The 21108-nt window shown below is 39.6% G+C and overlaps 1 protein-coding gene across 4 annotated transcripts in view; it reads left to right on the forward strand.

The window, feature by feature from the left end:
• Window positions 1–21108, forward strand: part of HECW2 (HECT, C2 and WW domain containing E3 ubiquitin protein ligase 2) — a 357760-nt gene that overhangs the window by 129221 nt on the left and 207431 nt on the right. For all 4 annotated transcript variants that reach the window (XM_035007494.1, XM_035007490.1, XM_035007491.1 and 1 more), the window contains one exon: window positions 9784–10110. In XM_035007494.1, the coding sequence (XP_034863385.1) occupies window positions 9819–10110 (292 nt within the window). In that variant the 5' untranslated portion in view covers window positions 9784–9818. The remainder of the gene's footprint in view (window positions 1–9783; window positions 10111–21108) is intronic.

The following is a 21108-nucleotide window of genomic DNA, read 5'->3' on the forward strand; positions in this document are numbered from 1 at the left end:
AATACAGGTAGTTCTTTTGGGAAAGATTTCAAACATTTCTTATCCTAATACTTAAATTGAGATTAAGCTTGGTGTCAATAATCAGGATCATGATACTGAACAGAACTGTTTCCTTATTCACATGCTGCACATTGAGGTTCATTTAATTTTTTGGTTCCTCCAGATGATTCTCCAAACCCCTGGGAATCTTAGGAATTGGGTGATTTATTAATTATTATTTTATTTTATTTTTTTAAAGATTTTATTTATTTGATAGAGAGAGAGCAAGAGAGCACAAGCAGGGGGAGGGGCAGAGGGAGAGGGAGAAGCAGGCTCCGTGCTGAGCAGGGAGCCCGATGTGGGACTCGATCCCAGGACCCTGGGATCATGACCTGAGCTGAAGGCAGATGTTTCACCGACTGAGCCACCCAGGTGCCCCAATTATTATTTTATTTTATTTTATTTTTTTAAAAGATTTTATTTATTTATTCATGAGAGACAGAGAGAGAGAGAGAGAGGCAGAGGCAGAGGGAGAAGCAGGCTCTGCACGGAGCAGGGAGCCCGATGCGGGACTCGATCCCAGGACCCTGGAATCATGACCTGAGCCGAAGGCAGATGCTTAACCGACTGAGCCACCCAGGCATCCCCCCAATTATTATTTTAAATTCCTTTTTTTTCTAGTCTTTTAAAAAAAGATTTATTTATTTATGGGAGAGAGAGAGAGAGAGAGAACGTAAGCAGGGGGAGGGGCACAGAAGCAGACTCCCTTCTGAGCAGGGAGCCCAGTGTGGGACTCTGTCTCATGAACCTGAGATCATGACCTGAGCTGAAACCAAGAGTCAGGTGCTTAACTGACTGAGCCACCTGGGTGCTCCATTCTTTTTCTAGTCTTGAGACTCTTAAGTTCCTTGAGAATGGAGTGTGTTTCATCTGTGGTTCCTTGGAGCTAGAACAGTGCCTCACACATAGTAGATATTGGAGGTTGCTTGTATGGACAATCAAGTCAGTTTAGCAGACTGTTTATGACTTACATGTGACTCCCCTCTCTAACATGATTATTACTTATTGTTTGATTCCATCCCTTTTCCCTTTTTCTGTTCAAAGGTGCCTTTTGTTAAGCTCAGTAATAATGGTAAACATCAGTTGGTAATCTCAGACTTTGAAAGGTAACCCATATGTTTGCAGCTTCCATCCACAACCTTGCATGGTGCCAGTGAAATTGCATCAGTTAGAAATCTTACTGTGGTTGCAAATCACCTGTAAAGTTAAAAACAACAGTTGATCATTTAGTTGAATGGGCCTTGTTCTTGGTGCTCTCCTGAAAAACCATCTAAGTTCATTTGCCTACTTAGAGGTGACGTCTGTCTGTCATTTCCAGCTCTTCGTGAAGCATGCATTCTAGTGGGGAGAGACACTAGGCACTAGAGAGACGCTAATAACTTATACTGGATACTAGAATGTGAAAGTGCTATGGAGGAAAAATAAAGCAGGGAAAAGGTAGTGTTGAGGCAGTTGAAATTTTAATAGAGTGGTCAGGGAGGGTCCTACTGAGAGGGTAAACATGTGAAGGGGTAGCAAGGTGAGCCATGTGGATATTGAAGAGAAGAGCTTCTGTGGCAACGGAAACAGCAGATGCAAAGACCCTGTGGTAGGGTATGGCTGATGCCTTCTAGGAGCTGCAGTGGGACTGGGATAGCATGAGCATGGGTGGCCATAGTGGTAGACGAAGTCAGAGAGGACCAGGGACCAGATCATGTGGGCCTTGTAGACCATTATATGGGTTTTGGCTTTTATTCTAAGTGAAATGGGGGCCCTTAGAGGGTTTTGGGTAAAGAACAAATGGTCTGACTTACATTTGAAAAAAATCATTCTGCCTGCTGTTTTGAGAATAGACAGCAGGAAATCAAGGATAGGAACAGTGAAGGAGGTGATTATTCATTCAGAGGACAGATGATAATGGTTTGGATCAGACTGAAGCCATTGAAAGCTAATTCCTGTCTTCCCTTTTTAAAATTGGATTCTTTCTTTGGCTTAGAATTTATGCCGTATTTCTATGGCCTCTTCCTATCTTTCAAAGTCCAGCTCAATTTTTCTCATTAGGCTTCTTTTAAACACTCCAATCCCTGCTGATCATTCTCTGCAGTGAATTCCTACTGACTTCTGCACTTACAACACCTTATAGAAGGCAGTTTGCTCTCGATTTCCTTCAACTAGGTTGGGTTTTATTTCTTTCCATACTATAGCAACGACCTTACCTCCTACATTTCAGCATAAAGTAGGCCCTTTACTTAATAAATCCTTTTTGAATGGCTGGCTACATTCTAAAGAAAAGTCAGTATGTGCTCCTATTGTTGATTTGGTCCTTTCAGATTCCTCTTTTCTCATTAGTGGCGGTGAACTCCATCCATTCACTTATTTAAGAAAAATATTTCCTGAACACTTACTATTTTGAGGAGGATATAATGTGCCAGAGAAAGAGTAATTGTCCTCAGAGAGTTTATAGTCTGACAAGGGAAGACATGAATCTTCGTCATTAGACTCTGAGGCGTTGTGAAGTATAGGGAATACGAATGATATAAAAAGGCCCCTGGGATTCAGTAGTAGGAGTGTTGCCTTCTACAGAGAAGGTGGAGAAGGTGCTGCAGGTGGAGAGGATGGTGTGGACGGTGCTGAGCATGTTAAGCAATTTCATGCGTAGCAGAATAGATGACCTTGCATGGAGTAAGTCCCGGAGGGAACATTTTAATGTTTTCTTTCAGGACGTGTAAAGAAATCCCTGCAAAAACCCACCCTCCCCTCTCCACCCTGACCCTCAGAGCCACCGCTCAATTTCATGCCTTTCTCACCTGTCACCTGGACTTTGCAAAGGCCTAACTTCAGGTTTCAGCTTTATCAGCTTAAATGTCACTACCTGTGAGAGGCCTGCCCTGCTCACCCTGCCTAGACTTGGTTGCACCTCTGTGCCTTTGTTTGCTTTCCTCCTGGCCCTTTAAGTATGTTACGTACTTGAGTAGGAGTGCTGTCACTGAGGAAATTCTGCAGAGAGAGAGAGCAGATGGATTGGGAGAAAACACCGGAGTCACAGAGGCCCGCTGAGAAGTGACCATCTAGATAGGATCTGACATGAACTTGGCTTAGTCTTGCTGTGGCACTGGGAATGGAGAGAAGCATAAAGGTTTAAAAAATGTGTTCTGCGGGGTACAGAGTACATGCAGCTATTAGTACTCATGTTTATGGTTATGACATCTGGGTGTTTTATGGAATACACAATTGTATTGCAATACAGTTGGTTGTCTTTTCTAGCAGCTTTTGACAATCAGTAACTAGGAGCTTATGTTTTGTGGTTTGCATTGCAGGGAACACTTTCCCATGCAAATGTGTTCCAACCACCACAAAGTAATGTAGAATTTTTCATATCTGAATTCCATTTACCAACAGTTGGTAATTATTTGCAGCTTTAGTAGCTAAAGATAATATTTTGGGATGTGTTCCATGCAAAAGAAAAAAAAGACATCTTTTGCCCTAGGGATGTTCAGGGAGTAAAAATTTAATATCTTTCAAAAGAGATGACTTTACGGATGCCTGAGTTGCTCAGTTGGTTAAGCGTCTGCCTTCGGCTCAGGTCATGATCCCAGGGTCCTGGGATCAAGCCCCACATCGGGCTCCTTGCTTGGCAGGGAGCCTGCTTCTCCCTCTGCTGCTCCCCCTGCTTGTAGTCTTGCTCTCTCTCTCTCTGGCAAATAAATAAATAAATAAATCTTAAAAAAAAACCCAACCCAAAAGAGATGACTTTGAAATGAATTGATTCCACTCCCCCATACAAACCATTGATATTTGTCAACAGAGAAGCAAACCACCAACAGTGCTTGAAATAAAAGCAAAGAGTTTTTCTTTTTTTAAGAAATAGTTGGGTAGACCATGGAATTTCATGTGTATTTACTGAAAAACAGTTTGGAATTTTAAAAAGGTCTTGAAAATACATGAAGCTTTGGTTCCCATTTTTCTAATCTGGTATAATGTTTAAAAATGATTCTTGAAGTTTTACTCTTCTTAATGTAGTAGCATTTTAAAAATATAGATGAGTGTTTTAAATCGGTATCTATGCCAATGAGCCGATGAATATCATTCCAGTAAGGGACTCATTATAATCTATCTTCAACTTTTGAGGTAAATGAGTAACATTATTGCCTTTCCTCCTCCCATACATGGAATCCTATTCTATTTTCTTCTCTCATTACATATATAAGGGTTTGTCATTCGGGTGCTGATATTTTGTTAGTTTTTTTTTTTTCTTTTTCCTTTATTTTTGTCCAACATTCATGTCCTCTTCTTCTAATAACCACTTCCTTTTTTTTGAGGAAACTGCCTTCATTTTTGGTCTAGATGCCTTTTCTCTCCCAGGGCGCCGGCAAGCTGTGTGAAACTTCTCTCTCAGCGGCCTATGAGTGTGTGTCTCGCTGCACCTTCACTTCTGAGTACTGTTATTTTTCAGAGTTGACATTTTAATGGATAAAAAATTATATCTCGGGTGCCTGGGTGGCTCAGTTGGTTAAGCGACTGCCTTCGGCTCAGGTCATGATCCTGGAGTCCCGGGATCGAGTCCCGCATCGGGCTCCCTGCTCGGCAGGGAATCTGCTTCTCCCTCTGACCCTCCTCCCTCTCCTGCTCTCTGTCTCTCATTCTCTCTCTCTCTCTCTCAAATAAATAAATAAAATCTTTAAAAAAAATTATATCTCAGTTTTTTAAAATGTGTTTTTTGATATATAGTATTAATTAGTTAACTTTTTTCTTTTGGGAATTATCCATTCACCCCTGCAAAGAGAGGTTTAATAATTTAAAGAACTAAAAAGAATTTAAAGAACTAAAAAGAATGAAGCCAAATCTGAATTATTTTCTCTTATTTATTTATCTAGTGTATATTTAGTGATTTAAGGCCAAAACAACATCTTGCAAGCACTGTTGGACTCAGTCTTTAAAATGAAAAACTTTTGGAACTTAAAATTATTTCTCCCCATTTGTGTACATCCCTTTTCCAAACTGACAAATGGGCTGTTTTTGTGTTGTGGATCCTAACATATTATTGAATAAAATTACAAGAGGAAGAGGCTTTTCCTAAAGAGCAGCAGGCTGGAGGGAAACTTGCATTTTCTGATACTTCTCCACCTGAGAAGAGGAAGTGAGTGGAAGGTTCAGTCACCTTGGGCTCTCCGTAAAATGCCCCGGTGTCCTGGGAGCATTTACTGGCAATTCATAGAGCAGGGATTTCCTGGTATTAATCAGTTTACTGGAACATTTTTGCTGAGGAAGCTGAACATTGGGGTTATGATTATATATGATAAACACTGAGTAATTACTATGATTGCTTTCTCGTAGCAGCAGATATGATGGAAATCTACTGGGGAGGCACCTTCAGTTGAGAATTCGGTGATAGCTTTCTTCATCTCATATGTCAACCAGCCTTGCAGGTCTGATGGGTTGCGGATTTCTCTTCCTAGATTTCTCACATCTCTGCTTATTGCAGGCTAATTATGTTTTCCTTTGTGTCTCTTGACATAGCTTTTTTCCCCCCTTATTTTCCTCATTTATGTAGTAAAGCACACATGGAGTTTGGAGCATAGTATGGTTGAGCAGGTGTGTGTGCGTGCATGCGTGTGTGTTTGTGTGTGTGTGTGTGTTTGTGTGGTATTTTTTTGGAATTTGGAAGGTTAAATAAGGATTTTTGTTATTATTATTCGTTTTATGTATCAGTGTCCAGTCTAAGAAGTTGAAATCCTAGGGTGTATTTCTAGTTTGTAAAAATCTTTTTTTTTTTTTAAAGATTTTATTTATTTATTTGAGAGAGAGAGAATGAGAGACAGAGACCATGAGAGGGAGGAGGGTCAGAGGGAGAAGCAGACTCCCTGCCGAGCAGGGAGCCCGATGTGGGACTCGATCCCGGGACTCCAGGATCATGACCTGAACCGAAGGCAGTCGCTTAACCAACTGAGCCACCCAGGTGCCCTAGTTTGTAAAAATCTTTTGACAAGGAATGTTGTCAGTACTTGCCCTTCAGGTGAGATTTAGTAAATTGACGTTCACCCCCAGATTCTTGAGCAAAAATATTTTAAGATTTTTTATTTTATTTTATTTTATTTATTTGAGAGAGAGAGAGAATGAGAGACAGGAGAGCACGAGAGGGAAGAAGGCAGAGGGAGAAGCAGACTCCCCGCCGAGCAGGGAGCCCGATGCGGGACTCGATCCCGGGACTCCAGGATCATGACCTGAGCCGAAGGCAGTCGCTTAACCAACTGAGCCACCCAGGCGCCCTTGAGCAAAAATATTTTAAATAAAAACACTTGCTTACTGTATCTGTCATCTGCTACTGTCTGTATCTTCTACACAAAATCTGCTTCTTTTGGAAATGAAGTTGTATACTAAGGTGTTTTGCAGTTTGCTTGGTAATTGCATCTCTCTTGACCTCTGGAAGAAAAGTGATTTTGTTTTAGCTGTTGTTTAAGCAGATGTCATTTATCTGAGAGAGGAGCACAATGCAGACCTAATCATAAATAGGAGGGGTTTTAAGGAGTGCTGCATTACGTTACCTTGTGTCCTTTGGGAATGGGACATAGAGCTGCTGCAGAGGCTCCTCATGGAAGGGATTGTCTAAGGAGCTTGAAAGGACCAGCTTTCTGTTTAATAAATATGGTGGGTACTAATCAGTTTCCCTTACCATCAGCTTTACCTTCTAAAGCTTTTCAGAAGAGCATGGATAATTTTCTGAAGAACAATTTGTCTTTCTTATTGCATAAGACATAGGTATGAAACCAAGAAGCAAATGAAGAATTCTTAGATTTCAGTAGGAGAAAATATAAAGCAGCCATTCTCTGTCATTTCGGTAGCTAATTTTCCCATGTGAGAATATTGCATTGAATAAAGTAAAATTATAAAGTAAAATTTTATCTATAACATTTAGAGTGGTTTGATTTTTTTTTCATTTTCATGCAACTTTGAGAATTAATTTTTGCATGATGTTTGATCTTATTTTCCATGGAAACATGAACTCTGAAACATACATTACTTTTCCTATAGGGAAAAAATGAAGTTTTCCAATACAGGGTTTGACTCTTGTCCCTCATTATAATCTAAGCATTCTAATTTTATTTCTTTTACATTGATCTAAGTTATGTAGAGTAAAATATCTGAATGAGTCTCTTTAAAATTAAATTAAATTAAATTAAATTTTTTAGAGAGAGAGAGAGGGAGTGAGTACGAGCAGGAGGGGGTTAGAGGGTCAGAGGGAGAGAGAGAATCTTAAGCAGGCTCCACGGGAGCATGGAGCCAGACACAGGTCTTGATCTCACAACCCTGAGATCAGGACCTGAGCTAAAACCAAGAGTTGAATGCTTCACCAACTGAGCCACCCAGGTGCCCCCTTAATGAGGCTTTTAAACCCCGAACTAATAAGACTTTTTGAGATGAAATGGCATAGTTGATTCTATTTAATAAATAATAAGGCTATTATTAAGCAGAAACTTGCATTTGAATATTTGTTTTACCCCTGGCCTCATAATAACCAGAAACTTGGCCCACCCTCACAAGAGTCCTTGGGACATAGTTACTTGGATATATTGCATTTACTTCAAACCCACCCAAGATGGTATTGATTTTCTCAGCCCTGTCAATGTTTCTGGGATTTTGTTGTCACTTAGACTGAAAATCTAGACTTAATCCTAATTTTCCCCCACTTTTATCCCCTGTATTCATTCTGTTGCCAAGTCTTTGGGTTCTTTCTTTGAAATATTCCCAATTGATATATTTCCTTTCTGTGTTACTAAAATCCATTTCTCAGCACTCAGTGCCGGATATCTTAACTAATCTGCTTCTAACTGGTTTCCCCACTGCTGTTTCCCTCCTAGCCCTTCGGAGGCTTTCTAATTCTCATAACTATATTTCATATGTTGACTCTTCTGCTCGAGACCCTGGAATGGCTCCCTGCTCATCACTCTTAGTGAGGTTTCAACTGCCTTGCTTTATATTCTGTACCCGAGGTTCTTCTAATTTCTTCTCTCTCTAATCTCGCCCTTCACTGTGTGTAGTCACCGGCTTGTAGGTGCTCAGCTTTAAAAGTTCTTTCCCACGTGGATTGTTTGGAGATTGGAATTAATTTTTTAAATGTAGAAACAATTATTTAAGAGACGTGGTTGAGTTCTGAAGCTTTAACTCAAAGGGCTGTGTTTCCTCATGTAGCTGATTTCTGGCTTCTGGAAGCCAGAAGCCATGTCGAATAGGGAGGCAGGGGAAGGAGGGACTGCTTTCTCCTTCTTTCCCCATTGCAGGGTCATCTAGCACGAGGCAGAGCTCACAGTGATTTTTCATGTGTAAAGGTAGCCTGCAGCGTTTGACTTCTGTTAACTGTCTTCCAGTCCTTGGAACTACCCAAACTAAAAGTGCATTAATCAGTTCAGTAATTACATTATTACTAAAGTAACAGTAATTGCTTTTTACTAAATACTTTCACTTATGACTTTTCTAATCCTTACAACAATCTTGCATGGTACCGTAAAGTCACCTCCATTTAATAGATGAACATACTGAGACAGGGTAAAGTTTAAGTATGTGCAGCTATTGATTTATAAACACAAGTCTTCCAAATAACCTATATATATTTGTAAATCACTTAAAAGAGTAAGTGCTGTGTTGAGTGTTTGTTAAAGAGATACACGGCTAACCTCCATCCTTTCTCCACTTCATCTCCTCCCTCGCTATACACAGAACTGCTGGGGCACTCTTCCTGCTTTATAGAGACAGGAGAGCATCAAGGTTGATGGCTTCTTTTGCTGTTCAGAGGTGTTTTAGTATGATGTAGTCCCACTTGCTTATTTTTGCTTCTGTTGCCTTTGCTTTTGGTGTCAGATCAAAAAATTATTGCCAAGATTGATGTCAAGGTGCTTACTGCCTGTGTTTTCTTCTAGGAGTTTTATGGCTTCAGGGTTTATGTTCAAATCTTCCATCCATTTTGAATTTGGGGTTTTTTGTATTGTCTAAGATAAGGGTCCAGTTTCCTTCTTTTGCATGTGGCTGTCCAGTTTTCCCAGCACCCTTTATTGAGGAGACTGTCCTTTCCCCAAGCTTACATTCTTGTTGGGAGAAGTACGCAGTAACCAAATAAATAAGTACGTGGTACTGTGTGGCACATCAGATCATAATAATTGCTATTGGAGAAAAACACAGGGAGAGGGGCGGGAGGGGGAAGACTGGGGTGTTGCAGTTTTAAAGACAATGGCCACTGTATTTAAGAGAGGAGGTGACATTTGAGCAGGTTCCTGAAAAAGACTCTAATGGATTACATTCCTGTGAGAAGGAAATTGAGCAAGTTAACCTGTGCTCAACTGTATATTTCAACTGTGTCAAAATTTTTTGTCTTGCTATTTTAAAATTTAATTTCAACAGGAAACAAATACATGTGGGGGGGCGAGGTGAAAGAAAAGAGGACCATTTCTGTAGGTGGGGTGTCTGGGAAAGGATAGATCTAAAAGGGCTAGTAGCGAAATCCCCTTCTTAATTGCCAGGAGGAGCTGTGCCCAGTGAAATCAAGGGCGACAGGTGTGCGATGGCCTTTGCCTTCATGTGACCTCAGTCTGTTTCTCAGGAGCTGTTTCTGACATCATCCGTTGACAGTAGAGTAATAGGTTTTATTTTGACAACAGAAGATTATTGCATGGTGGGGCTTTAATAAACACTCTTTAGGGCTTTATGTCTGGGAAGCTTAAACCTAATTCCTTGCATTGTAACGCTAATGATTCGTGCTTGTTATGTCTCTTGCAGCTTTGTAGGAAGCTAACCTCCAAGAGGCAGACGGGATGGCTAGCTCAGCCCGGGAGCACCTGCTTTTTGTGCGGCGTCGAAATCCCCAGATGCGGTACACACTGAGCCCAGAGAACCTCCAGAGCCTGGCTTCCCAGAGCTCCATGCCGGAGAACATGACCCTACAGAGGGCGAACAGCGACACAGACCTGGTGACTTCCGAGAGCCGCTCCAGCTTGACTGCGAGCATGTACGAGTACACGCTGGGGCAAGCCCAGAACCTCATTATCTTCTGGGATATTAAAGAGGAGGTGGACCCCAGTGATTGGATTGGACTTTATCATATAGGTGAGTGACATGAAATGGACTTGCATGTGACTTAGAGCATACATTTTTACTCTGATAGTACACTATTGTGTATTTTTTCCTGGGCGGGGGGGTCCGGGTGTGGGGGGACCACACACACAAATAAACCCGGCAAGATTCTGGGACTTCTTTTTCCTTCTTCTTTAGAAGGGAAAGAATCAACAATAATAAATACCTTTGCTGATATGAATTTTGTGGTTATATTTCTACCCTGATTAAATGCCAGAACCTGCAGATTTTATAATATTTTCTTTTTAAAGCTTCACATTGCCCTTAATCAGTAGTCCCATTTCGGGAAGAATTGGGTATTAACTTTTACTAATATTTTTAAACTGATGAAAAAGATGTCTCGATTTAGATAACTAATGTGAAAAAATGTTCTGTACTTTCTTTTTTTTTTCCCAGCAAAGCAAAGTTTATTGAGCAATAGTAAAGTGATAGTACAAAGCTCCCAAAGAGGGAGGGGACCTGAGAGAGCTGCACTGTTCTTTAGTTTCTAAAGATTGAATTTCTTGAAGAACAACTTGCAGTCTATGGTATCTTTTTATTTCAAAATTCCTGATGTGTCCTTGATCAGTTAGGTAAAGAAAGTGTCATATTTTCCTAACAAATGACTTAGGAATAAGTTGCTATTTGTTTTAATAGAAATGTCCCAGCTGTGTTTAGCTAATTTGCACTTGTTATGCATAGGTGAGCGAATGATGAATGGCATATGCCAGAAAATATAAAATTTGCTTTATTGAAAGTAAAAATCCAAACCCTACCAACCGGGCTTAAAGAAAATCTAAATTAAACCTGATAATAAAAATCTAACATTCCCCAAAGTTGGGGAAGTTTTTCACTCAGTGAAGGGAATTCCTTTCAAAATTTAACATCAAGTATTTTAATAGAAAGACATGTTTGCTTTCACTGTAAATTATAAACCAGGCATTTTTGTTGTTTGTTTTTTTGGAGTGAACTAGGGGGAAAAAAGACCTATTTGTTTATGGCAGTGCTTCTCATTCAGGGGCGATTTTACCCCCTACAGGCCATTTGTAATGTCTGGAGACATTTTTGGTTGACACAGCGGGGTAGGGAATGGGAGACCAGGGATGCTGCTGGACGTCCTGCAATGCACAGGACCGCCTCCCACAGCCATCTGTTAGCACCACCCTTGACAAACTCTGATTTAAGGCAAAGTAACATCCTTGCTGACAGTTTATCAAAATGTTCAACCCACTAAAATTTACGTTTCACAGCAACAAAGAATTTTATGTTGACTAATATTGATTGGTATTTACTAATGTAACTCTATTAATCATGCTGGATAACAAGAAATCTAAAACGGCAAAAAAAATTTCAAGAACTTTTATTTTTCTGTTTCCTCTTATGACAATTTTTACCCAGGTGTGTTTAAATATATATTGAAGATGGGGAAGGTAGGATTTAAAAATTGTATTTTTATTTCTGATAGCTATTATATTCACAAAAAAGTCTTACAATTTTGATGGGACTTTGGAAGTGATTCTTTTGGTTTTTTGTAACTTCAACTTTTTAGATTTCACCAAACTGTTTTCTTTTCATTTTAATATGATTTTTTAAAATATTTACCTATCTTCAAGTTTACTAACTTTTAATATTTTCATCTTCATTCTGTTGTCAGTCGCATCCAGTGGATTTTAAAATTTCAGTTATTTGACTTTACATTTGTAGAGTTTTCATTTCTTTTTCTTTTTGTATATTTTATTTTTCTCATGAGATTCCCTGTATGTTAACTCACTCAGACCATATTTTCATTCAGTTATTTGAATTGAATCGAATGTATCTGCTTTAAGTTCTCTGCAAAATCCGGTATCTGGGCAGTTTCTATTATTTGTTTATCTGTTGACCATGGATCCCATTTTCCTGTTTCTTTACATATCCAGCAGTTCTTGATTTTACACTGACTATTGAGAATTCTAAGTTGTCGAAATCCCGAGTTCTGTAGAACAATTTTTATTTTAATGCTAATTTTTATCCTAGTAGGCAGATTTCTTTTTTTGAACTTGCTAGGTATAATTTTCCCCTTTGTGAGGATGGATCCGTGGAAAGCCCAAAGTGGTTCCCCAGCACTTCTAACTTGATGGGATTCAGCCTCCAAGTTTGGTCTCCCCTATGGATTTTGTTAGGACTTGGTTTAGGGCTTTGCTAGGCTAGATCTATGGTAAGCCTTGTTGGCCTTTGTACTTCTTTCTAAGTAGTGGCATTTCTGATGTCTGAGTGGATGCCTGGAATGTCGACCACGTGTCTTTTCTCTGGCTGGGTCATAACTCCAGTGTTCTCTAGCACTGCTGGGCCTCTAGGAACTTCAGCACACTCTCAGCCCCGTTAGCAGCTACTCTCTACAAAGCCTTGGTAGTGTTTCTCTGCACATGCGCAGTCCAGACATTAGCCTAGGGCTTGTGGGTATCCCGATGCACTTCTGACCTTCACCCCTCCATAGTTCTTTCCTTCCCCATGCCCTGCCTGTTGATCCATACTCTGATCTCTGCATCCTCAGCCTGTCAGAACTTCCATGGACTCAGGAAGTTGTGGCCTGGCTGAGATCTGGGTGGTCATAGAGTCACCTCATCAGTTTCTCTTCTCTCTGGGGTTTTCGTCTTAAGCCACCTGTCGTGCAATGTCTGAAAACCACTGCCTCCCAGTTTTACAGTTGTTTCCATCAGGAAGGCTAGTCTGGAACTAATCACTGCCCTAGGCCCTGAAGCAGAAGTTTCTTCCATGCTTTTGATTTCCCGTAGGCAATGAGAGATTTCACTTAATTTTCCCATCTCACCATTTCCAGAGAACTCTGAATGAATAATAAATGGTGGCTTAAGTTCCATGGGTTTGTTAGTTCTTCTTAGTGTATTTTCTAATAGTTTTAGATCTTTGGCAGGGCAGAGAGAACTGGAGCCCTCAGACCTCTCAAGGGACTGGGATGAACACAGAGACTAGCATCTGCAGGTGAAAATACCATGTACTTGGGGTTCTAGGGCATGTTGTTGGTTCCAACAGTTCTTCTGCAGCAAAGGAGTCTGAAAGGCACAGGTCCCAGCATCTAAGACATTAAATCTGGTTCATTTCTATGGTTGAAGGGCCACAGCTATCTTTCAGAGGAAGCCTGGCTGATCTGGGACCTCAGAATGAGTGAACAGAGACCTGGCTTTAGACAGAGATAGCCATTGCTCCTGGGGCTAAGGTGGGCTATTCTGACCTCTAGGCTGGAGGCAGCCTCACTTCTGTGGGGACTTTGCCCTCCCATGTGGAGAGGGGTAGGTGGCAGCTTTGTGGGTTTTCACAGAGAGCTGTTTCCTGATCCTTCTTCCTTACAGGGTCAGGGCTCAGCAGCAAGCCATTCATCTCAGGGCACGTAGGCCCTCCCCAGAGTCAGGAAAGTTCTAAATTTACATGGTAATCCAACGAGTGAGTAGTCTAGGAGTGGGCTGTGAGCCAGCTCTGGGCCGGGGAGATGTAAGGGAAAGACTTTGGGGGAACTTCCTTTTCCAGTGAAAAACCAGAGTCTCCTGTAGAGTCATTAAATTTCCTTTTCTCTTGTACCTGGGGCTGTGGTGACAAGATGTGATATCTTGAACTGTTGCATCCATGGAGCAACCGTAAGACATCAATCGAGATTAAAAGCTATGAATGACAGAGCAGAAAGTCAGAATGAGCTTGGACTGGCACTCCAAAGTTCTTGCCATATGCGGAAAAAATCTCCCCCTCTTTGCTTAAGTCCTCACTGTGAAGCTCTCTTGTATCTGCAGTTAATCCTGACTGAGCTGCTAGGTGGTATAAAGATGCCGAAGGGAAAAGGAGGGACACGAACTGCTTGTGATGGCAGGACAGAGAGTGTGGGCTACTCCAGTAGTTACTACTTCAGGGAATGTGCCTGGGGCTGCTTTAACAGACTTAAAAACCACTAGGTCATTGTTTTTATTTTTGTTTTTTAAAGTAACAAAAATCTGATATAAAAATTTTGAAAACAGTAACTCCAAGCCATGTGGAAATTTTCAAAAGTTTAGTAGGGCCAATCATATGACAGGAAGCATCTACGGAATGAGTAAGGAAGAAACGCGAATATATACCAAACTGTTCTGGGGCACTATTACGTGAAGGTGGCGAGGTGATACATTTGGAGAAACCCGAAAGAAAAGAGGAAATGCAAGGCCAGGATAGAGAAAGGAATTCCGGGGCACAAATTATGTCACCAGTTTAAGGCTGTTGCGGCTAAATAGAAATACAACAGTAGCATACATGTCAGGTGCGGCCTCAAACTCCTGTCCCTCCTGGTAGGGAGTAGAAGAAGAAGAAGAAGCCCCCCTTCAGTCGAGTCCTGAGAAGCCGGACTGTTTCCTAGCAATGCCCAGTTTTATTTGTGGAACAGAGAGATGGTCTCTATAGAAATGAATCCCAAAGGAAAAGGATTTGGGTGGAACGTCTGGCCAGTGAGGTGTGGCTTATTGGCACACTCTGCACTTTGATTGTGTTTCTCTTGGCTTACATTTTCTTACTCTCAAGAAGTGTGAGTTTTGCTTGTGCTTGGCTAATTGTTAATAAGGTTTTGCATTGTACAAGTCAGTCCAGGTGACTTTTAGCTAATCTGGAGAGAAAATATATACTCCTGGATCAGAAAAATAAATTGTTCTCCAGGCATTTTAAGCAGTATATACATCCTATTGGGAATACAAAGGGAAAAAAATTGAAAATATCAAAGTGCCATTTGGGGTAAATTTGGGGGTGAACATAATTCTTAAAACAGGTGCTAATTATATTTTCTCTCTCCAGAAAGTCTCAGATACACCCTGAGATTTCCAGAGATGATTGCAATGTAGCTATAGCTCTGAATCTCCAAATTACAGCAATTAATGCCTTGCAAATGGTTTTCAAAAATCACTAGATTTATAACTTATTGTTGGTCTCCGTAATGAGAAGTGACCCCTGACAAGAGTAACACTGCTACTCATTGCTTCCTTCTAAGCTGTCTAAATAAAAGGAGCCAAATGCTTAAATGTGCAAAAGCACTTAGGGTACGCAACACCGCTTTCCACGAAAAACCAAACGATCACTGTTTAAAGAGTCGGCAGAGTATATTCTGTTTGTTTCAGGCTCGCTCTCTAATTCCCCTTAACCTTTGGTCTTGTGCTTTGCTTTCTGGCTATTCAGAAGAAACACACTTCAAAAGGCTTACTCTGCCATTTCTCATTTTCAGGCAACTTCAAGTACCCGAATAGAGCTAGGAAAATGCACATTATGAAAACTAGACATCTATACTGTTCTGTACACCAGAGCTACTCAGAGTGCTGGCCTACAATTGATCTATGACTAGATAAGAAGCTTCCTCTAAGATGTAAATCAATGTCCTGCATTCTTCATTGAGAAAATCTTGCTATTAAAAAATTAAATTAAATAATGGGCTTATTGATGCAGCTGTTTCGTATTCTGGCTCAAGCTTATCTTGCCACAGACCAGTAATAAATAGTTTGCCAGCATTTCTCTGGATCGCCCTTTGAGTATACCTCTCAGTGTCTGCGTGTTGATGACATCTTCAAAGATGAATGGCAGAACGGCCAGACTTGCCTCTATTCTAAAAAATACTGTGGCTCATGTAGTATGATGTTTTTCATATTTCTTTGCATTTGGATGGTAAAATAGAAGTAGGATCACAGTAGTTAACCAAGGCATTGAGATTATGTATTTCAGAGCTTTAAGATCCCAAAGTTTAAATCGATGTTTTACAGATAAAAGAATTAAGGTCCAGCGTGGTGTTGCTCTACGCCAGTGGGAGGCAGCCAAGGCTGCTTCATTTCTCCCCCTTGTGTTGAAAAATACAGTCCAGTGTTTTCCAACCTTCAGTTATTTACTCAGCACCTTCTTGATTTTTACAGTATGGGATTATCACCTGTACTTTAATATTTTTCTTTAAACCATCTGATTGAAAGGAAGGAAGGAAGGAAGGAAGGAAGGAAGAAACCATCCAGTTCTCTACCCTGACTTTGTTTTAAGCAGTAAGCCTTGGGAAGGGTGTTCTGTGTCAATTGTAATTCTTTCTCACATACATTAACTGTTAAAAAAATAACTTTTGTAGACCGTGCCACCATGATTATCACCCATGGCACACTTTGCGAAATTCTGGGGTTTTCAGTGGTTAAGAGCACAGATTCTGCAATCAGACAGACTAGTAAATTCAAATACACTTACTGGCTTGAGCGAATTACGTCATCTTTTTGATGTCGGTTCCACATGAAGAGCAGCAGAGCCGCCCTACATGTGCTGCTCATGACAGAAGCCCTTTTTGAATTATGTCACCCTTTTAAATCTCAGTTTCCTCGTCTGTAAAAAAAAAAAAAAAAAAAAAGACAAAAAAAGTACCAGTATCACGAGAAAGAAGATAATGTGTATAAAGCTCTCAAGAAGGTGCCTAGGCTTATTCTAAGGTCGTGCTGATTGCAAACTATCATCATTATTTTGGCTACTGTAAATAATAATAAAGTCATTTTCCTGGTAGCCTGAAGCTGCAGCACAAACTTATCTACTGGATGAATCCACAAGAAGGGATGTCCAGATTAAAGTGACACACCAGACCGCTTCTGCTTATAAAAACCAAAATCCAATCCTTTGAGTCAGAGTTCTAGAAATTATATAAAGCACTTCAAATTTCAATGGTAAATAATACAGTATTTTGAGTATTATATAGGTTCTGAACCAATATGCTTTTCAAGGTGATGGGAAAACTGCAGTTTAATCCCAAATTCAATCAAATGGAACAAAGAATTTATGTATTAAGTATTTAGTTTCCAGAATAGCTATAAAATATAGTGAAGAGTGACTGTTTGTAAGCTCTTTTGGTATTTTTACATGATTACTGCCAAAGAAAAGTTGTTTCAGGTCATGTCTTTAAATTTTAGAAAATGCTTTTAGAGAATAAGGGCTTTGAACATGAAATGGTTTTTGTAACAACTTAACTCTAAATTGCTTTTTGTTACCTAGTTGTATTAGCCTCATTCAGATTATGCTGTACAAATGAGCTAACCCTGAATCCTCCATGACTTAGGAGAACAAAAGATTATTTCTTTCTAATACTATGTGTCCAACATGGATTGACAGGGGGCTTGCTTTGTACTGTTGTTTAGAGATGCAGGCTGACCATTCTCCTGATTTTTGCCATATCGGATTATTAAAGGCTCACCATCGTGTCATTACACCATCTGTAACAGAAGGCCTCTCTGGGCAAGTGTCAAGGGAAGAGGGTACTGGAGACTCCTACATCAGCTCTTAAATGCTTTGGCCCCAAAGTGACACATCTCACTTCTTCTTAGAGACTCCATTCAACATTAGTCCCATGATCTGCCTAACTGCCTAGATACTGGGAAATGGGGAGAAGCTGTTGGCTCTTTAGGGAGCAGTTGATGTCTCTACCATAGTAGATGCATCTTGCTAACGTATCAGGTCCTCTGGTCTGTTTCAAAGCCTAATGCATCCTTGCATGATCACTGCAAGAATAGGTGCTGGGTATTAAAAAGTGTCATACTTTCGTATACATTTTACAACCTGTTCAGGATACTGACTGAGAAGACACACCCAGAGCAGGACCAAGGACAGTACCTGTGTAATTTGTGTCACTTTTCCTTGAAGGATGCTTATATAGGTACCATAATTAGTAAATGTGAAATGATTGTAAATATTTTTTGATGGAATTAAGATAACATTGGCATGAGGTTTAGAAATTAGTCGTTCCACAGGCGCCTGAATGGCTCAGTCAATTAAGTGTCTGACTCTTGATTTCGGCTCAGGTCATGATCTCAGGGTTGTGAGACTGAGCCCTGGGTTGGACTTTGCACTGAGCATGGAGCCTCTCTCTCTTTCCCCTCCCCATCCTACTCTCTCTCTCTCTCTCTCTCAAAAAAAATTCTTCATTCTGATAAAACCCATTACTAACTCACAAAATAATTGCTTACCACACATACTGTTTTTATAATATTTGTTACAATTGGCTTTTCATGCTTTTCTAAGGACTAATGGGTACATCAATAAAGAAAATACATTTATAATACCATCTTTTTATCCTGATATCTCTCTTAAAGTCTGTTTGTCTGTTATCAGGTTGCTGTGTCAACTTTCTTTTGGTTAGTTTTTGCTCGATATATCTTTTCCCACTGATTTCCTTTCAGCCATTCTTTGGCATGCTTCAGATATATCTGCTGTAAATCATCTATGGCTTTATGATTTTTATTCCAATCTGAGTGACCCTCTTTTAAAGTTGGTGCATTTTGTGTTTTAACATTTGCTGTTATATTTTTATATATTTGGATTTATTTCCACATCCTATCTTGTTTTCTGTATTTTATGCCTTTTTGTAGTTTTTTTTTTTGATGTGCTTTTGTGCCTTCCATTGAAATGATGAGTTTTCTTTACTCCCTACCATCTATTCAGTCTATTTGTTTGAAAGTTAAATTTCCTAGGTCTAGTCTGTTAGCAATTATCCTTAAAATATTTGTCATGCATACTTGAGTTAAAGGTTAAAATGAATCAGTATCTTTAAATACCTCTCAAACTGTACAAAGATCTTAGAACATATTTATTACAATCACTTCCTTCTCCATCTTCTCTTTTACTGTTGACAACATTTAATTCCATCCTGTTTTAAACCCCTTTTCCTATACTAGTCATTACTGTTATTGTTGTGGGTTTTTTATAGACAGGGATTATTCCAGTTTTGTATTCTGCATAAAAAGCCATGAGAAAACTTAGTGTCTTAAAACAACAATGTACTGAATAAGTAAACAATAAGGGTAAAAGAAGAAACTTATCTGAATCAGCAACACTAGAGTACATGAGGTTTGATTTTCCTGCAAAACACACATGCACACACAACAAAAGTTGTGTTCTAAAATAAATGGAAACAAGCAGGAGAAGTTTAAAACTCAACTTCAAATTCTTGTTGATGTACTAACTCAAAGAATATTCATTTTTTTTCCTTGGTATTGTAGATAATGATGAGAGGTATCAGGTATACCTGAAATCTTCCCTTTGTTTTCTCCAGCAGGTTTTCCCCATTGTGGGCTCTCACGTGTTCTCTCTTTCATTTTGCACCATGTATTTTTATCTTTATTTTAAACCAGTCTTATGCTGGCAGTCTTTGAGTTACAGTTGAGCTGTGATAACTATCAAAGTCGTTATGTTAATTTCTGACAGTTGTTTTCCCACAGTCAGGCTGACACTGTTGTTGAGTTTTTGAGTAAATAACTTCACAATTGTGTATACTTCATATGGACATCAGAGGAACTATAGAGAGCATCTCAGGTTTTCAGTCTGATTTAAGTGGTAGGGACCAGAGTGTCATAACTTGGATTCAGTGGTGACATTAAGGAATTCTTCCTCTAAGTCCTATTTTGTGTTTTTTCTTTTAATTTAAATTATGAATTGCAAAACTCCCAGTGTATGCATGCTCATTGAGGAAGCCTAATGTTTCTTTCCTACATAAAAATTTATGAAGCAACAAATGATCACATTTTCTCAATTTACTGTAGTTCATAAAATCATTAGAAGACCCACACTAATGCCTTAATTACACACAGAGCTTGAACTGGGTAGAGTCCAGTGGATCCATTAACCTCAGCATTGGGTAGTAGAGTGGCAAAAAGGATGGTTTTGGAGAGGGGATATGGGATGGATCTGGATTCAAGTTCTGGCTCAGCCTCCTGTGTAAAAATGGGAATAGTATCAACCTCATAAATTTGCAAGGAAGATGAAACAAGATGACATTTGTGAAGTATATGCAGGGTGGTTTTTTCATAGGTGGTAACCACAACACCACCGAAACATTTGTTGAGAGCCTGCTGTTTGTCTGCCAGTAGGCAATGGGGTACAAACATGAATCAGCTCACATTTTGGTGGGGTGTGAGATAGGTAGAATGATGCAGTGTGTTCAGAATATTACAGAGACCATGAGAGCATGGAGAAGGAATGGTTTAAAGCCTGAGATGGGTTCAGGGACAGGTAATGTATAGAAAGAGCTTCGCTAAGAAGGTGATATTTAGACTTATCATCAAATAGGACTTTTTTAATTTTTGGTATTCACATGAGAGAAAGTCATTCTAGGAGGTGAAAATTTCATATGCATGTCACGTCTTTCTCATGAAGGGGTTACATCTGTTTTACTTGAAGATTGCACCTCTTGTCCTATTCCTTTTTCTGCCTGGCTGACTTCTGTGGATCCTTTTAGATAGGATTCAGAAGTCACCCACTCCATGATGTGCCCCCTAACTGTTCCAGGCAATCAGTCTGTTTTCCTGCTTCCTTAGGAACTTTTTCATATCACTGTTTCAGTGCCAATTACAATGTATTGTAATTTGTCTTTTTCCATGTTTGTCCCTTCGGGTGCACTCTTAACTCCTTAACTGTGTCCTGTTCATTTTGTATCCTGAGCACCTCATCCAGCTCTCTGTGCTGCATTATTCATGTGGATTAATTAATTTCATTAAAGAGTAGGTTTCTGGCTAGGGCAATTATGACGGAATAGTGAGTACTTTCCTATTGGAGATTTATTCCATATTCTGTCGTTTTCTCCTAATGATTTTATGCAACAGATCAGTTTTGGTATTCATTCACTCATTTATTTCTTCAACAATATTAGGAATTTATTATATACCAGGCATCTGAAAGAATTTTTAAAATATCTGTATTTGAGATCATAGTTGAGGAACTGTCATTCCAGTTTTTTTTCAATTATTATACAATATATTGGCCTTTTGCTTCCTCTTTCTTTACCCATGGTTCTATTTTCAATATGGAAAGCACTGTGTGTTTAAATGGAAATGAATTTATTCCCTGAATTCAGTGTGGTTAGTGCTTTGTACTCTCATTCTTTTTTGTTCTTTCTTAGTCCCTTGTTTGCAAAAATAGGCGTTTGCTGCTCTAAGCAGTCACAGGTGTTTTTCTGAAGGTTGTGTGTCTTTTGGCATGAAGAATATCTATAGCGTT

Source organism: Mirounga leonina, unplaced genomic scaffold (genome assembly GCF_011800145.1).
Source record: "Mirounga leonina isolate KUSES-001 unplaced genomic scaffold, KU_Mleo_1.0 Mir_151, whole genome shotgun sequence".
Lineage (NCBI taxonomy): Eukaryota > Metazoa > Chordata > Mammalia > Carnivora > Phocidae > Mirounga > Mirounga leonina.